Source organism: Gopherus evgoodei, chromosome 11 (assembly GCF_007399415.2).
Source record: "Gopherus evgoodei ecotype Sinaloan lineage chromosome 11, rGopEvg1_v1.p, whole genome shotgun sequence".
Lineage (NCBI taxonomy): Eukaryota > Metazoa > Chordata > Testudines > Testudinidae > Gopherus > Gopherus evgoodei.
This window is the reverse complement of record NC_044332.1, coordinates 46,587,312-46,605,131: the sequence shown is the minus strand read 5'-3', so window position 1 is coordinate 46,605,131 and position 17,820 is coordinate 46,587,312. Positions and strand designations below refer to the sequence as shown.

General features: G+C 40.3%; 1 protein-coding gene across 1 annotated transcript in view; it reads right to left on the bottom strand.

The window, feature by feature from the left end:
- KCNH7 (potassium voltage-gated channel subfamily H member 7) overlaps positions 1-17,820 on the bottom strand; it is a 353,127-nt gene that overhangs the window by 136,467 nt on the left and 198,840 nt on the right. Inside the window, exon 4 of the mRNA XM_030580821.1 lies at positions 5,341-5,769. Coding sequence (XP_030436681.1) covers positions 5,341-5,769 — 429 coding nt within the window. The remainder of the gene's footprint in view (positions 1-5,340; positions 5,770-17,820) is intronic.

Sequence of the window (17,820 nt, the reverse complement as noted above, 5' to 3'; positions counted from 1 at the left end):
CCAATATAACACGAATTTGGGCATAGCATGATAAAGCTGTGCTCCAGGAAGGGTGGGCTGTGCACTCTGGCAGGTCAAAGCAAGTTTGATATAATGTGGTTTCACCTATAATGTGGTAAGATTTTTTGGTTCCCGAGGACAGCGTTATATTGGGGTTGAGGTGTATTTATACACATTGGAATAGCTTCAACAGGAAAGAGAGACCTACCCTATAGCCCAATGGTTAGGGAATGCTCCTGAAAGGTGGGAATCTCAAATCCAAGTCCAAATGCTCCAAATCAGGCAGAAGGGGAATTGAACTTGGGTTTCCCATGTCCTGGGTGATTGCTTTAACCACTGGGCTTTGTACAAGGGGGCAATAGCACCTCCTCCTCCTCTTTTCTTGAGAAAGGGCTGACTTGGCTTAGATGCCCAACTCCAGGAGAGGGTCCAAGACTTTGAATCCCAAATGGAGACACGGGCCTCCCTCTGGCCCACAGTTAGGCACTTAAGTAACTTTGAGTGGTGGGGTTTAGACAACATCCCCCTTCTCAGAATTTCCTTGTGGCTAGTTTGAGCAGTTCCCTGATCAACATTTTGGGCTTTTGTGAATCCTATTCTTAGGCACCTCATTCTCCCCTTGCATTGTACAGGAGCTTGGCACCTTCCTTAGGGGTGCGGAGTGTTGTAGCACCTAAATACCCCTCGTGAATCCCAACTTAACTCCCATTGATTTCAGTGGGAGTTTGTCAGCTGAGTGGTTCTGAAAATCCCACTAGGAGCCTAGGCTCCTAACTCAGCCTTGTTCATTACACCGTTGTTCTTGTGATTTTCTAGATACTAAAAGCTATCTGTTCAGCATCACAATGCCTAAATCCTGTCATAGATCTGGGTCTAGGTGCCCATGTACATCTTTAGGTGCCTACAAATATTTTTTAAAATGTGCCCATAGGACCTAATCCAAGTCCATTAAAGTTAATGGAAATATTTCTACTGACTTCCTTGGGCTTTGGATCAGCTCCACGGGGGTGGGAAACTGCCATCTATTGGGTGTCTGGGAAGTGGGCGGGCAAAGCCCGCCCACTGCTAAAGGATCCTCCCCCAGCCTAAGGGGAGGAACCACAGGGCCACAGAACCCACTGAGTGCGGGGGACAACTAATAAAAGAACAGGGACAGGAGTGAGGTCAAAGGGTCAGAAGGAGGGAACCTAACGGGGACACCGAGCAGAGAACCCCGGACAGCGCCCACTGCTCCTCGAAGGCGTCAAGGGAGCCAGTGGACGCCGCCCAGAGGAACTCCGCCCGGATGCGTGATCGGACCATGGAGCGGAAGCAAGCCCCACAGTCACCGGAGTCTCCGTCGGCCAACCTCCCCTCCCTGGTCGCGTGGATGGCCTTTTTCGCCAGGGCGAGGAGGAGGTTGACCAGGAGGTCCCGGGACTTCGTGGGGCCACGGATAGGGAGTGCATACAGAAGGAGGTGAGGGGAAAAGTGTAACCAAAAACGCAAGAGGATGGCTGTGAGGAGCCGGTGTAGGGGCTGCAACCTGGCGCACTCTAAGTACACGTGCGCCAGGGTCTCCCTCACGCCGCAGAAGGGGCAGGTGTCCGGGACAGGGGTAAACCGCGCCAAGTACACGCCCGTGCTCACGGCCCCATGGAGGAGCCGCCAACTGATATCCCCAGTGGGTGGGAAACTGCCATGCCAGGCATCTGGAAAGGAGCTGGATCCGCACAACCTGCTTTTGTTCCCAGGATATAGATGGCACACCCGGCTCCTAGAGGGCTGTTAGGAACTGGGATGATTTAGGGAGCACAAAGGCAGTATACATCTCTCCTTAGCTATGCCAAACAGGATTGTGGCATACCTAAGGACTAGGCCCATTTTTCTTTCTGTCTCATGCCTCATTAACAGTAATACAGATTCTGCAGGCTTAATTAGGATCTCAGCGACACCTATTCAAAACCTCTTTAGCCTTTGGCACATTGCACAGGTGTTATGGAGGGTATAATCTGAAGCCACTAAGGTTGCCCAGGTGTAGATGAAGGCCTAAACTGCCTCCAGAAGTTATAATACTGGTGCTGGTGTCTGAAGTGTAAAAAACCCATCTTGCATTTGGAGCATAGGATAGGTAGATAATAAAGCCTCTCCCTGGCTTTTTACTTTCATACTTTCAAACAGAGTAAATTTGATATGGAAACCAATGAAACACACACAACTGAATCTGGAAAGCCACCCTGCCATTTTTACTGAGTCACACTTTTCAGCACAGAACTGCATTTTAAAACAAGCTGACAACTGCAGCTTCAATATTTTTGACATACCTATTGATAGGTAGCTGGACCACATGAAATAACTGATACTCTCAATGACCCTTGCCTTCTATGGTAAGCAAATTTGAACCCAGCTGAATTAATGCAGTTACCAGCAAACTAAATTACCTTATTCTGGTTCTGTTAGAATCTTAAACAGGCTCCATTAATATTTTTTCAGATTGAGGAAATGTAAAAATGTTTTAAATCTGAAGGCTACATTTCAATTTCAATCATGACTTCTGCATAAAATTCCTAATTATTAAGGATCTAGAAACACAGAGAATAGTGAAAAGAAATGTATTGGCCTATGCTATGTGCCTTCCTTGGGCCAGATGTTTTGCTTGATTAGGACCATTGAATTTGTCCTTGTATGATTGCAATGACCTTTATTTAGGATTTTATATGCTTCAGCTATAGTACCTGCCTTCTAAAACATCTGGATTGAGTGCCGTGAAGAAAAAATTGTTGGATCAAATCCTGCTTGCCTTATTTGTGTGAATAAGGTGAGTAGGATTTTGACTCATGGGCTAAAAATTTAACAAATCCTTACAGCACAGGTTGCTACTTTCTAACAAGTTTCCCAACAGATGGCACCAGGGATGGTTGCTATTGCTACTACAATCTTGAGACTCATCCTGCTGTTGGAACTGTTCTATAGCATATTTAACATCCACCTGTACTGTATAAAGATACAGGGCCTGATTCTCCACTGCCTTATGTAACCCACAGGTGAGTGTGTGTTACAGGTCCCCCTCTGTACCAATTTACAAAAGATATGAGTTGTTATAGCCCCTTCCTACAGAAGCTCTTTAACTCAAGCTGTAGCAAATAATGTATTTATCTCTAGAGGTCCTGGTGTGTTGGCCAAGAGGGCAGCTGTTGCACTTGTGCCTTATATCATCATTTACATCTTTGCAAGTGCAATCAGAATGATGGTAACAATAATACATAACTCTTCTATAGCACTTTTCATTAGTAGATCTTACAGTCCTTCATAAAAGAGGTCAGTTTTATATCCATTTTGCACTTGGCCTGGATATAAATATGCAAGACAATGGAGAATCAGGCTCATGGTTTGCAGCTGTGATCAGGTACAACATCCATAGCACATATATATATTGTACAATGTCTCATGTAGGTTACTAAGATTTCTTTTGCTTTGTATTTTAAATGTGTAAAGTAGTTATTCTGTGAAATCTAGCTCCTCCACAGAATGTCAAGAACTAATTTGTATCAATATTTTTGCAAGAACTTTTTATCATTCACAACTAAAGAAAATGTATCATTAAACTTAATTTAACATATTTACACCATATTATTAATACCAGCTGAGCATTATTTTTATCAGCCAAAGCTCTGAAAATAGAAAGTAACAACCAAAGTGTTTTTTGGGGTCCAAACTTATGGGGAATTTAAGATCCAGACTGAAATTTCCATAATGGGCCAAACCAAAATGAAAATTCATAATTTTGAGTTGTTTGGCTCCAGTTTCTGAACTGATCTTTGTGCCTTGGCTTGCATTGTAACCTGAAACCCAGGTCAGAGAGAAACTCTGGGAGTGTAATACAAGCCTGGAGTGGCCAGTGCTAGTTTTTAGAATCCTTGCAGGCCCTCACCTTCTGCACTCAAAATGCCAGAGTGGGGAATCAGCCCTGACATAACTCAGGCTTTGTAGATGGCAGCATTGTGTCTATGCTTTTCTAGGTGCCTAAAAGTTAGGTGTTGCAATGCACAGTGTCACAAAGCCTTAGAGACTTTGTGGATCTGGGCTTTATGTTCTAATTCCACAGCTGATGTTTATGTATAAATAGCTGTGGATTCATGGCAAGTGCTGTTTGACTTTATTTAATGCAGGAGGAGTAACTAGAAGGAATAATGTTAACATTTTGTTAATCTTCTTGTTAACCCCAGTGCATGGTTCAGATGTTAGATTTCTCAGGAGGTTCACAGAAGCAGAGTTTCCTTCCTGCAGAACTGCTAGGATTCACAGAAGAGGAAGAAAAAAGAGCCAGAGAAGCTTGAGATTGCAGAGGTTTGGGGTTAAGGAAAAGGAGACTAGTTGGAAGTCTTTAAAATTGAAAATGCCTTTTCATGAGCAGTTTCATGCATGTGCACACAACATTGTCCAGGATATTCACAACTTCCTGGGCTGAGTGTGTAAAAGTTTCCACATAAATTAGTAGTTGGAATTGAAAACTCCATACACCAATGCTTAAGAATGTCAGTGTTATTGAAAACTTTATGCATGGGTCTTAGTGTTTTCAATGCAAACACATTTTCTATTTTCCCTAACTCTCAGTGCCCCCAAACTTCTGATTTTCCAATATCATCTGGCTCCAAGTCTCCCAAGCTTCCTCTCTCCTGGAACTGAAAACCATAAAGCCCATTCCCCAGACCTCTTAGAGTGATTAGGAGTGACTAGCTTGGGAGAACAGGAGGAAAGGCCCATGGAAAATTCTTCTGGTTGAAAGAGAACATGTATAGTATAAAAAGTTAAAGGTCCTGATTCATTTCTCATTTACTCCTGGTTCACGCTGGATTTCAATGGAGTTATGCTGACTTGTACTAGTGTCAGTTAACCCCCGACACCAACACTGGACTTATGACAATGAGAATACTATACATGTGTCAAGGGTTGTAAGAAAAATTGCATGCTATAATACTGCATTATCTGAGAAATAGCATTTCATATAATTAAAGGCCATATTGTAATGCATGTGACCAAAAGGGGCAGAATTAAAGTTACACATGCAATTTTAACTTAGTCATTTCCTGGCTTGTAAATGTTTACAGCAGTTTTGCAACCACTGACTCTGATTTTGCCATACTTCCATTCAGAACTAAGATATAAGCTACCACCCCAGGAGAAAGATACTAACTCAACATACATACGGGTGAGAAGACTGAACCCCTACTGTTTTCTTAGTATCATTTTTAATGAAATTTGTAAAATCTCTTATGTTTTAAGAAATAGTGATAACTTAAAAACAATGCAACAATCCCTCTTCAGATATATCACAGAATATTTATTAATTTTCAACCCTACCTTCACTTGCGTGACGATCCCTAAAAACATTTTTGGGATGGACGTTAAATCCTTCTATATCATGTACTGAAGATGCTCTCCTTATAGTACAAATGCTTTCCTTTGATCTGGAATGAGTTAGTGGTGTGCTTGTCTGCAGCGTGTCTGGGTAAAGTTGGTCCCATTGCTGTTTAGGTGAAGAATGGTCAAGAGGTCCTGATATATTAACCAAAGGAGAACATTTTCTGGGCTGTATCAGTGCTTTTGTGTCATCCACTTCAGAAGGGCTACAGCTTTCTTTGGTGGGGGATTTAAAGCGCTTCATAGCCACTGAGTCATCACTGTGCTTAGATGAATCTACTACAACTGCATCAGGGTCTTCCTGTGGTAAGGACTGCTTTCTGTATGTTAAGAGTCTCAGTCCAGGTAACTTGAATCCAAAAAGTTTGCCTAGATATAAATTAAATGAGAAAGGTTAATTACTAAAATTAGTTACTTGTGATAAAATCTTTGTTCTTTCACAATGCCGGAACAGTGAATAGAAGCACCAGTCATAAGTAATCTGTTAACACAAATCTCATAGTGTACTGTTTAGCAACAGAATGCACAACTAAGAAATATTATATACAAGTAATATTGCTTTAGTTATCTTTAGTCTGGTTTATGCCTCAGTTGAACACAAGCTTTTGGGCTCAGTACAAAGGTGGTGTACAATAGCCTGTGTTTTACAAGGGGTCAGACTGGATTTACCTAATAGTTCCTTTTGGCTTTAAAAATCTATACATTAATGGAAATCATGATATAACATGTAATTGCCACACTACTAGGAAACCATGTCCTTAAATACATATTTATGTTTTTTTATTGTCAGATAAATTTCATACACTTACAAATGTACCTTTGCCATTTCACTGAAATCCATTTATTTACTCTATAACTTAAATTGGAAACTTACACATCCTAATTTTCCAAACAGGAAAGCTAAAGTTGTTTCAATTTTACCATGATCCCAGTCCATCACAAACATATTTCATGTTTGTACATTTAAATTGTGTATTTCTTCACTAGACATTTACAAAAAGAAAGGAAAAAAGCCAAATTTTACCCTCAGTTACACCCATTCCACATAAATACCTTCAGTTCATTTGCACGGATGTATATAACTAAGCATAACATATTGCATCTCAAGGTGGGCTATATGATGAGGAATGGATGATGATGCACCACAATAAGAAATACAAGTAGCAGTGGAAATACACAAAATGGAGTAATTAAGGAAAATGTGGGCAAGGAGTGTGGATAGGAATTGCAAAAAAACCCAAACAAACAACAGCAAATCCTTCAAGTATAATGTAACCCAATTAATTGGAAGCTCTAATGCCTTTGACATATAGAGAATACAGTAACAGAAATTACCATACAAGTTAGTTGAATAATGTAAAAACCATCATAAAATAATTAAAGTGATGAAAAATGCCATATTTCATTGAATAAGCATTGTGATTAATATTTATCTACATTTCTTTCTGAGGATTTTATACTGCCACCCATCACTGTAATATTTGAGCACCTCCTCAATTAAATCAATAGCAATAGTGAAGTTCCTAGTGGATGTCATGGAATCTCTGATACTTCTCCCTTTTAGGGGTAAAAACTCCATTTGGGTTAGGGATTGGTTTTTGGTTGTTTTCAGTCTGTTCTGATTAGCAGTGTTTGTTGATAGTTAATTTTTATTAATCTATAGCACTGAGATTAATCTGTTCATGCTTTGATTCATCAAAAGACAGAATACTGAAATGTTCTGATATAATATATCTTTCAGGGAAGCATATGCACAGTAGTTAATGCATAGCAAATGATAGCACAGCTTAGCCTATTTAATTTTGAAAAGTAAAGTACTATACAGTTAGTATTTAACTTCTGATTTTTAATACAAAATAAATGTATGTGAGATTTACCTACTGTACTCCATGGGAAACCTCCATTCATATCCAGTGTACTGTACACACAAAAATTTCCATTACATTAATCAAGAAAAAAATGGAATGTGGACAGCTGCTGGAGATGCCAATTTTCAATCTGTGCAATCAGGATTCAATAACAGTACATCTTGGGAGCTGTTTTGAAAGCTTTCTTATATGTTTTCCCTAACAAATTATGAATACTTGATTAAATTGCTCACAGTTAAATATTAGTGACATACATAAAATCATTTTATATGGTTTTTAATACACATGAAATTGAGTTACAAAGCAGTTTATAAATCACTTTTGCAGGCTTATTACATTGAAGGTCAAACAATTACTATAATACTTTTTTCATCAATTACATTGTACTCCTTTAAAATACCATTCATAAGATTTCCTCGCATTAGATATTGTTAAAAGCTTTTTGCTGGCGTGCTCTATTTTAGTCATATTCATGGTGGTGCAGATGGACTTTTCTGCTTCACTAGGTTAATATGGCCATGTTAGACTGCATTACCGATTTAGCTGTCTAACTGTAGTTCAGCTGGAAAGAATACACAGTGAGAATTTTGCTCATTGCTAAGACTTTAAGGCATTAAATAGAAAACCCATATGAATATCTCTGTTGTTCTTTTTTAAACTGAAATAAATTCTCTAACAAAGTTCCCATTTTCTGCTATTTAACTAGAATATCCTTTAAAATGAGAGGATTGTGGCTCATGTTCAAAGTATGGACAATGAACCTTATAATGTGCTGAGTGTTCATTATAAAAAAAAAAAAGTCAGATCCCTTCTGCAATACTGTAGCTAAAGCTAGCAGAAAGACCATCCACAATTTGTCTGAGTTGCACAGCACATTCTCACTTAGTTCAATAATATAACATAGCCTGATGCAAACATTATGGCCCCAGGCCAAAAGTCTCAATATAGACAAAAGTGTCAATGGGAGTTTTCTCTACATAAAGACTACAGGATCAGTTTTTGTAAAGCAGGAAGCCCCTGTTTTAGATAGGTATGCTGACTGAGGTACTTTTGCTTAGGCTACATCTATACTGGCACTTTTGTCTACCTTAACTCACTCTCTCGGTTTAGTATTTGTCAGTACATAGTAAAAAAACATCCCGACCATCAAAACTTTCACAGACAAAAGTGCTGGTGTGAACATAAAAGACCTTATAGTGACCTTTTTCCTCTAGACCTCATTCCCCAGGGGTCCTACAACAGGACTGCAGTGGGAACACATGAACTGAATCATGGTAGGTAATGCAGCCTGTCCCCTCCTCTCCTAGTAAGGCTTTCTATCACAGTACAATTTCCTCTGCTCCTGTATACCCTTCCTTTCTGGGTGATCTCTCATTAGTGCTTGAGTAATTTCATCGAAGGCTGCTCCTGGCTTCAGCCTCAGAGATCTGCATATAGCTCTCCAATGCATGATGCTGGAAATTTCTGATGCTTCCAAGCTTCCTGACACCAGTCCTTAATTGTCCACAGAATGCTTGGAATGGGTTGGATAATTATTGGTGAGGAACCTTTTCTTCATTAGAGGAAAAGATGGACTCCAGGACAACATGTAGGGAAGCCTTCTATCTTCCATAATCCTGTGTTGAAGCATCATGAAAAAAGCACCAACAGCTCATGGAGAACCCTAATTTAGATTGTCTCCACATTGGAATTTTCAAATGTACTTAAGAAGCACAGTTATAGCAGACAGAGTGTGGTACAACACTGTTTGGATCCGGGAAAGGCTGAACCTTCAGCTATCTGACCTGTCATAGGTGTTGGAGTGGTTAAAAGTGTATTTCAGTTGTGATTTTGTGCAAAGGGTTAAATAGGCTTAGAGAGATATAGCCTTCCTGGGCCATTGATAGGGAACTATAGAAAACCAACAGTATCAGGCCTAGAGTGACCAGAAGTCCCGATTTTATAGGGACAGTTCCAATATTTGGAGCTTTTTCTTATATAGAGGCTTCCCCTCCATCCCAATTTTTCACACTTGCTATTTGGTCACCCTAATCAGGCCTTAGGAGTGGTGCTGAATAGAAACATGTAGAGGTGGCTGGAAAAGCTGTTTTCATGTCACTAAGTTATGGAGTTAGTGCCAGGTTGTAAAATTAATGCTCCTACATCATCTTATGACTTTCCAGATGTTTCTCATAGATAGTCTCAAAGATGTAAGTTACTGTTTGTAAAGCAGATATTCCAGCAAAAAATTATCTGAACAAGGGTTTCCATGGTAACCCCATGCACCTAAATTACAAGAAATTCCTAAGCCTGTCCTATATTACAGTTCTGTATCAATGGAAGGTAATGGCATTTGGCCTGAATACTGCCCCAGGGGTCTTTACTCTGGTGATGGCACCAGTTATACATCTCCTAAATTCTCCAGGGGCAGAAATGCATATTTGCTTACACAACATCTTCATTGCAGCAGAGTCAGAGTTGTACCTACAGCTGAATATCTCAATTTCAATACATTTGCTGAAGGCACTAGGATTTCTGATAGATGCAGAAAGCTCTACCTTAACTCACTCTCTCTGTTTAGTTTTTCTCAGTACATAGTGGATTCCTGGTCTCTTACCCTAATATTCCCTTCTGCAAAAGGGCATCCATAACAAATATGTGTTGGGAGGCAGTATCAACTCCCATCACAGATATTTAGCCAGGTTACATGGTGTCTCTGGCATCTATGCTCCCTTTGTTTCCTTCCAGTCACTCTCTAATACACAGGCCTGTAAAGATGATTTCTGAGGCTTTAATAGAAGTGCCTATCTAAGAAAGAAGTGTGAACTTCTGTCAGGCTGCTTGCCTGGACTTCATGTGGTGTTTCTTCCTCCTAAGCTTTCACTCTTCCCTAGATTACCCATTCCAGTAATACTTGAGAGATACTCAAAGGAGCCAAAATACCTCCTTTGCACAATAAAGAATCAAATGTGAGAGCTTCTCCCAGTCTGGAGAGCCCTAAAACTATACTGCAGATGCCCATGTGGTGCCTATGTCCAGGTATTGTCAAGTAACAATAGTGTGGCATCATCTGTGACCAAACTTGTGCTAAGTAGATCAGAGTGAATGACTGATCTGGCTGTATAAGTCTGGATGTTATGTCAGAGCAAAGAAAACAACCTGCCTGGCTTCTATGTAATCACAATAACTGCCCCCTTATAAGTAGACAGGATTTCTAGACAAAGGATGTGATAGTTATTGCATTGTCCACAGATGGATCTGTTCACCAGTTCTTACAATCACAACACTTCAAAATTTGTCCTGCTTTCCAGTTCCTCAGGAAGTGCTGATGAAAGTAGTAGTCAGGCTAGACAGTTCCCTGACAAACCTCCCTGATTGACTATCCGGACCATGGATTTACTCAATAACGCAGTTCTTCTCAGACTTTCCCTGAAGCTGAGCCAAGTGATCTATTTGTGAGAGCAGCAGAGGGAGTCCTCTTCAGTGATGGACTGATGATTGCGTGCAGGGAATCATTCCAAAACTCAGGTTATCGGAAATGCAGAGGCAGGCTATTGTTGAACGCCTGCTTTCAGGCTGGAAGAAAACAGTTAACCAAGCATAAAACAAAGTGTACTGGGGTTTTGTTATGTGGATCTCATCAGACTCAGAATCAAGAGGAGCCAATTTCTGTAAATAAAATCCCTAAACACTGACTCCATGGCCAAAGTAATAGCAAGTGTTTAAATGCACTGCATGCCTCTGCCTTCCCTGGGATTATCAGATCAGAAAATAAGGCATGATAGCTTATGATCACTACTATGTTTTTCCCACCTCTTATTTCCCTGCACACTCAAACATAGGGGCATGTACACATGAGTCATTTTCTTAGTCCCCTAATTATCTCCTCTGCTTGCTTTGTTTTTCTCTCCTTCCTTACAGGAAGAAGAAAGCATCTCCAGGTGCCAGATTGGAAGCTGGAGCAAGATAAAGTACCCCCTAACTTCTACTAGTTCTCGGCTACCTCCTCTGAGTATTTCTTCATCCATCGTAACTCAGTAGCATGGACCTGGCATTTTGGTTACTTTACTTCCCATTTTCTGGGAAATTTTAAGTTGAACTGTTATTCCACTTCAAATTCTTCTGCAGCTCCCATGTTTCTGGGACAGTAACTGCCTTGTTTATTCCTCCTTGTATGTGGGAATGTTATTTTATCTCTCTGGCTGTCTCAACACATTGACAAACTACAGATGGCATTTTTATGTGTATGACATTAATAAGCGCTTATATGTTTATGTGTTTATAAACATATATGTTTATTTTATCTCTCTACCTGTCTGTCCAGATTTTATTATATTGTTCCCTGTTGCTATATTAAAATTTACTAGGCATCTTAGGTTTTTTGTTTTTTTTTTGTCATTTCTGGTTCAAAATCAGTAAAAAGGAAGGTAAGTTGTATTTATAGGAGACACTAGTTATATTAGGTGTCAACTTTACCTCCATCCATCTCATGTTATTTAAAGCGCTAGCTGTGTGTTTTTGCTCTCCTCAAGCAGAAAATATTGTTTCTTATTGTAATCTTCTTTCTTAGCCACATATTAAGTTAAAAAATGAACACAATTATTTGTAAATAATTATTTAATGAGAATGTCAATCATAATAAATATTATATGCAATGAATTATTCAGCTAGCACTGTCTTTTAATGTCTTCTACCACAAAGTACAGTAGTCTTGAAATCTGTGAAGGAATCTATCCTATTTATTATTGGAAACTTGCAAAAAGTTGCCAGCCTTTACCATTAACTAGATCACCAGACTTTATTGAGTAGATAGCATTTGTTCTGTCTGCAAGACCAGGAAGTGAAAATCCTAGGAGGAGGGGCTCTTTACGAAGTCATGTTCCAAACTCTAATTCATACAGCTGGAAAGATTTCTGTCATATGGTTTATTTCACCTCTAGATACATAGACTTCTATGCTTTGTGTATTCAGGACTTATAGTCAGAATAAGCTGACAACCTTCACTACATCTGGGTTTTACCTTCATACAAGCTGATCTCAGATTTAATAGTTCAAGTGTTATAGCTACAGTTTTGCTGAAAAGAGTATTCAGAGAGTTGTGGCAAGAGCTGAACTTTAATTTACTCTCTGGCTGGGTAATGTAAAACTCAGCAAGACCTTGAAATAATATACACAGAACACAAGAAGTAAAGAATAACAACAGATAGATTTACCTGAAGAATAGCCACTTGAAAGGTTGTTGCCATCTGAAATACAATTAAACTAGATTTACAGACAGCATTACAATTTTAAAACATATTAAGAAAATAAACACTTAACAGAGCTGTAAAAATGTGAATACTGAGATTGTTTATGGAGGAAAATGAGAGAGAATGACTTTTCTACACATTGCCTAAGCAAATTATAATAGTAGATTGTATATGGGACTTGCAGGAAAACTGTTCTAAAACACATTATTTTCTCTACTTGCACAATTTAAGAACTGTTCAGTTTGTTGCATAAAATAGGGTCAATTTTCCTATAAGAAGTTGTTAACTAGTGGAATGGCTCTGGTATTAAATTGGAGTAAATGATATTATAGTCGAGCTCACATTCAGTCAAACTGAGCTATTTATATTTGTTTACTGACTTCCGTCAAGCACTTTAAGAACTCTAGGTGAAAAAGTGCTATGGAAGTGCTAATTATGATTGTTATCCCATTTTAAAAAGAGGAAAGCTTTGATACTGAAAAACTGAGTGATTTATTTGGCATCTCTTTGGGGTAGACGGTAAGCTTTTGCCCTCTGGATTTGACATGTATTTACCATGTAACTTTGGCAAAGTCACATGACCCCTTTGAACCTGAGTTACCCATCCTTGACAAGTGCTTGAGATCTATAGATAGAGTGATCAAGAGGTGAGGAACTCCTAACGTGTGTATACCACACTCTTTAATAAGATAGGGAAACAATTCTAGAATTATAGATTGGAAAAATAAGAGGCAATGATTGCAATAATTTGTTTCATTAAGTAATACATTTATTTATTTTAATTTATTTAAAATCATGCCTGCCAGCAGTCTGGGACCGTGTAAAAATAAATAATCCTAGAATCATAGGACTGGAAGGGAACTTGAGAGGTCTTCTAGTCTAGTCCCCTGCAAGTATTATCTAGAACAGGGGTGGCCAAACTTACTGACCATCTGAGCTGCATACGATGATCTTCAAAAGTTTGAGAGCTGGGGCTCACCTGCCAGACTCGAGGCTTCAGCCCTGCAGATAGAGGGGGCTCAGGACTCCAGCCCTAGGGGAGGTGCCTGCCAGGGCTCAGGGCTGAAGCCCTACTTTTGCTGAAGTTCTGTGCCCCAGCAGGCATGTCCTGCAGGGCTGAAGTCCTGAGACCTCTCTCCCCACTGGGCAGAACCAGAAGTGATGCGTGGGGGGTCATGTGCCCATCCCAGATTTTTGCCAGGGTTTCCTGGCCTTGGTTGGTCACATGGTGCTGCTGAGCCCCCATCCTTGCACAGCAGCTGCTTCAGACAGAGCTGGGAGCTACGGCAATAGCGAGAGGCACCTACAAACAGCTGGGAGCAGCAGGGAGAGCTGCTGCTTTTGCTGCTGCCTCTCCCCATGGACCTAAAGCAGCAGCCTCTCCCTGCAGCTCCCAGATGTTTGCTGCTGCCTTTCCAGGAGGAGCTAACACCTGGGAGATGCAGGGAGGGGCTGCTCAGGGTCAGAGGTGCATGTGCCTGGAGGGATGACTCAAGTTGTTGGGGGGCTGAAACTTTAAATTGTGCCTCCCCCTTCTCATCAGGCACCAGAAGCTTTTAGTCCCCCCACCCCACCCCACCCCACCAGAGGGCAGAAGCCCTGAGCTCTCCCCCCAGTCTAGTAGGCAGAGAATGGGTGGGGGACAAGGGCTTAGGGGGATTAGTGAGCTGCACTTTAACTGTAAAAGAGCTGCATGTGGTTTGCAAACCACAGTTTGGCCACCACTGATGTAGAACATCCTTGAGAGGTGTTTGTGTAACCTGCTCCTAAAAATCTCCAGTGATGGAGATTCCACAACCTCCCTAGGCAATTTATTCCAGTGCTTAACCACTGTGACAGGAAATTTTTCCTAATGTCCAGCCTAAACTGCCCTCACTGCAATTTAAGCCCATTGTTTCTTGTCCTATCCTCAGAGGTTAAGGAGAACATTTTTTCTCCCTCTTCCTTGTAACAATCTTTAATGTACTTGACAACTGTTATCATATCCCTTCTCAGTCTTCTCTTCTCCAGACTAAACAAACCCAGTCTTTTCAATCTTCTCTCATAGGTCATGTTTTCTAGACCTTTAATCATTTCTATTGCTCTTCTCTGGACTTTCTACAATTTGTCCACATCTTTCTTGAAATGTGGCACCCAGAACTGAACACAATACTCTAGATGAGGCCTAATCAGCGTGGAGTAGAGTGGAAGAATTACATCTCGTGTCTTGCTTACAATGCTCCTGCTAATACATCCCAGAATGATGTTTGCTTTTTGGAACAGTGTTACACTACTGACTTATATTTAGCTTGTGATTCTGGATAACCGGGACAACCCTCTACAGATCCAGGTACATCCTGAGGGGGAATTGGGAAGTGGCCCTGGGGGTACTGGCTGCAACGCTGGCAGCAAGTGAGTCAGCATTTTGCGGTCAGGATCCTTGCTGACCCAGTGGCAGACCACTCTAGGGCCCTGGGCCAGGACGTAGTGGAGTAGAGCCCGTGTCTCCCCGCTATCCCAAGCTGTGGGTGGCAGTCTCCCCCTCTCTTAGGCAAGAAGCCTGTGCTTGTCAGCCCTCGACTAGAGCTAGGAGGCCCGACTTTTTGCTGCCCAGCCTGAGTGCAGGCCTGAGCCCCTTAGACTCTCTACTGCCCTGCCCAAGGGACTCTGGGCTGCCCTGCCTCGACCAGGGGCTGGAGATCCATAACTATGTTTGTTGTTCGGCCCTGATCACAGGCCCGAGCCCACATCTACCGTAGGTCTGCTGGGGCAGATTAGCTGCCCACAGACCTGGAGCAGGAGAAGCCATTCCCCTCAACTGTAGGCAATTCATCTGTGTCATCATGTGTTCCTGTTTTCCTTGTCTTTCTTTCTCCATTTCCCTCCACTGAGTGCTCCACCCACATGTAACATCCTATTTTTGTTTAGTCTGCAATCTCCATGGAGCAGAGATTGCCTTTTTAAAATTGCTTGTTTGTAAACATGCAGCACAATAGCACTCTGATCCTGATTGGGGATTCTTGGAGATGCTGTAATAAAACATCTAATAATAATAGATAGAATCCAAGAATGCTTCAGTTCTAATTCCAGCCTCAACTGTGACTATCCTGGGGTAAAAGTAACTTACTCTCTCTCTATTTTCCACAGTACAAAATAGGAATAATAATACTTACCTGCCTTGCAGGCTGTTGTGAATATTAATTAATCAGTTAGATGATATTTGTAAAAGCAGGCTGAAGATGAAAAGTGCCATATATTAATTATTTATTATTAATATCATCACGATTACTATTATTATTTATTTATTATTGCCAGTATTATGTCTTTACTTCAGCAAGGACTCAGCGATGTCTCAGTTCACCTAACATTCAGTTTAATTTATCTTGAAGGCAAATACACAGAATAACATAGGCTTTGTCATAATTAGGCTTCTGGTCTGGCTAGCTAGAAATCTCTGTCCTCCCGGACACAATTTTTCTTGACTATCCCTCATTCATGATGAATGTGCTCCCAGTGGCATGTCTAAAAATAACATAGTGGACACATTTCTTATTATATTTTGTGCAAGGTCAGATGGTTACTATTGCTTGTATGCTTCATGTTTCGCATGGTACATTATTTGACCCATTCTTTATGACAGCTTAGTTGTATAGTAAGCTTTTTTTTAATATAATACTTTACATGCCTATAGATAATGCTTATCTAATGCTAAACTGCTATGTCTGTTTATACAACCAAATAATTTGCATATAGGAAACTCAATGTATGAATATCCAGTGCGTATACAGTAATCACTTTTTCTAATTAAAGTGAAGTTAATCCATGGATTTTAAAAAGAGAAGGCCTGTTTCAGATCTTTTATGCCTTTTTACCATGATGTAGTTCCACTGGCTTCAGTGGAGCTATTTCAATTTATACCTATGTTACTGGATCAGAATCAGGCCAAAGTATTAGCATTTTTTGTGACCTTTAAACAAATTTTACAAGCTCTTTGCTGCTAAAACATAGTTGAGAATGAAATGTTCAGTGCTCATTTTAATGGCGAATCACCCCATCATGTATGTTTGTAGGATATAGAAAAAAGATAGATCTTTCCCTGCACAAAGATAATGGAATGTTTTAGGATTTCAGAAAAATATATGAAAAGGTATCTGCATGTCCTTGTGCATCCTGCCTGCATTATAAAAACCAAACAGTCCCTCAGTATGAAAATGATTTACTATTAAATCCTTCTCATGCCAATATTGTCATGTGGGGCAGATACTAGTCTCTTCCATTCCTCTCTGTCATCTGCTGCTACTTCCATCTGCTCTGTGGTGTTCAGATCGACTGTTCTACCCTCCCCGCTAACAGTTCTTAAGGTTTCTCTTGGGCGCTCTTGTTTCCTCACACTATTTGATTTCCACTTGACAGCTTCAGGTGGGAGTTTGTGTGCTGGCATCCAGAGTACATGCCCCAAATAAATGCTTCCTTCTGATTCTGGTGAAAATGAGCCACTGGTTGGTGATTTCTCATATCCCTTCATTAGGTAACGGGGTCTTTCCAATCAATTCCCAGAATATTTACTAGGCATTTATTTTCTATCTAACATAAATGTCCAGCTCTCACAGCCATAGGTTAGCACTGAGAATATGTTTGAATTGAAAATTGTGAGTTTTGTTCTGGAGCTATATAGCTTTGATTTCCATATGTTATTGAGTTTAGTAAATGGTGTGCCTTTCCTATCCTTGCTGTCACTTTCTTCTTGAGATGGCCATTGGCCAATATGGTGATGTCCGGTAGGTGAACGGTTCTACTGTCTTGATATATTTGTCTTCTAATGTGATGTTACAGCTTGACATCTGGGTTTCAAAGATGTTTGTTTTGGTATAACTAATTTTGAGCCCTGCTTGGCTTGTTTCTTTATTTTGCCAGGCTGTCTGTCTTTGTTTGTAACTTATCAGGGATGTCATTCAGTAGTGCAATATCATCAGCAATGTTTAGATCTTCTAAACTTTTGCCATCTACCCAGGCTACACCAGTATTATGTTCCCAATACACTTCTTTATTGTCCAGTCTATGGCAATATGAAAATAAGACTAGAATAATAATTTCTCTCAGTCCTTTTCAGGAGAAGAGAACCAAGAAATCATCCAGCAGGTAGCAAAACAGGCCTATAAAATGAAGTGATAAAATGATACAGGACCCTCCCAAAACACACACATTTGAGAAATATAGTTAACTTCTTTATTGATCAGTTTTCTACAGATACTCTGATGGACCTGAAAGGGACAGTACTGTCTTTCCAGTAGGGGAATAAGCCACTGTGGTTTTGAATAGCTGTTCTAGACAATCAGTTGCTGTTG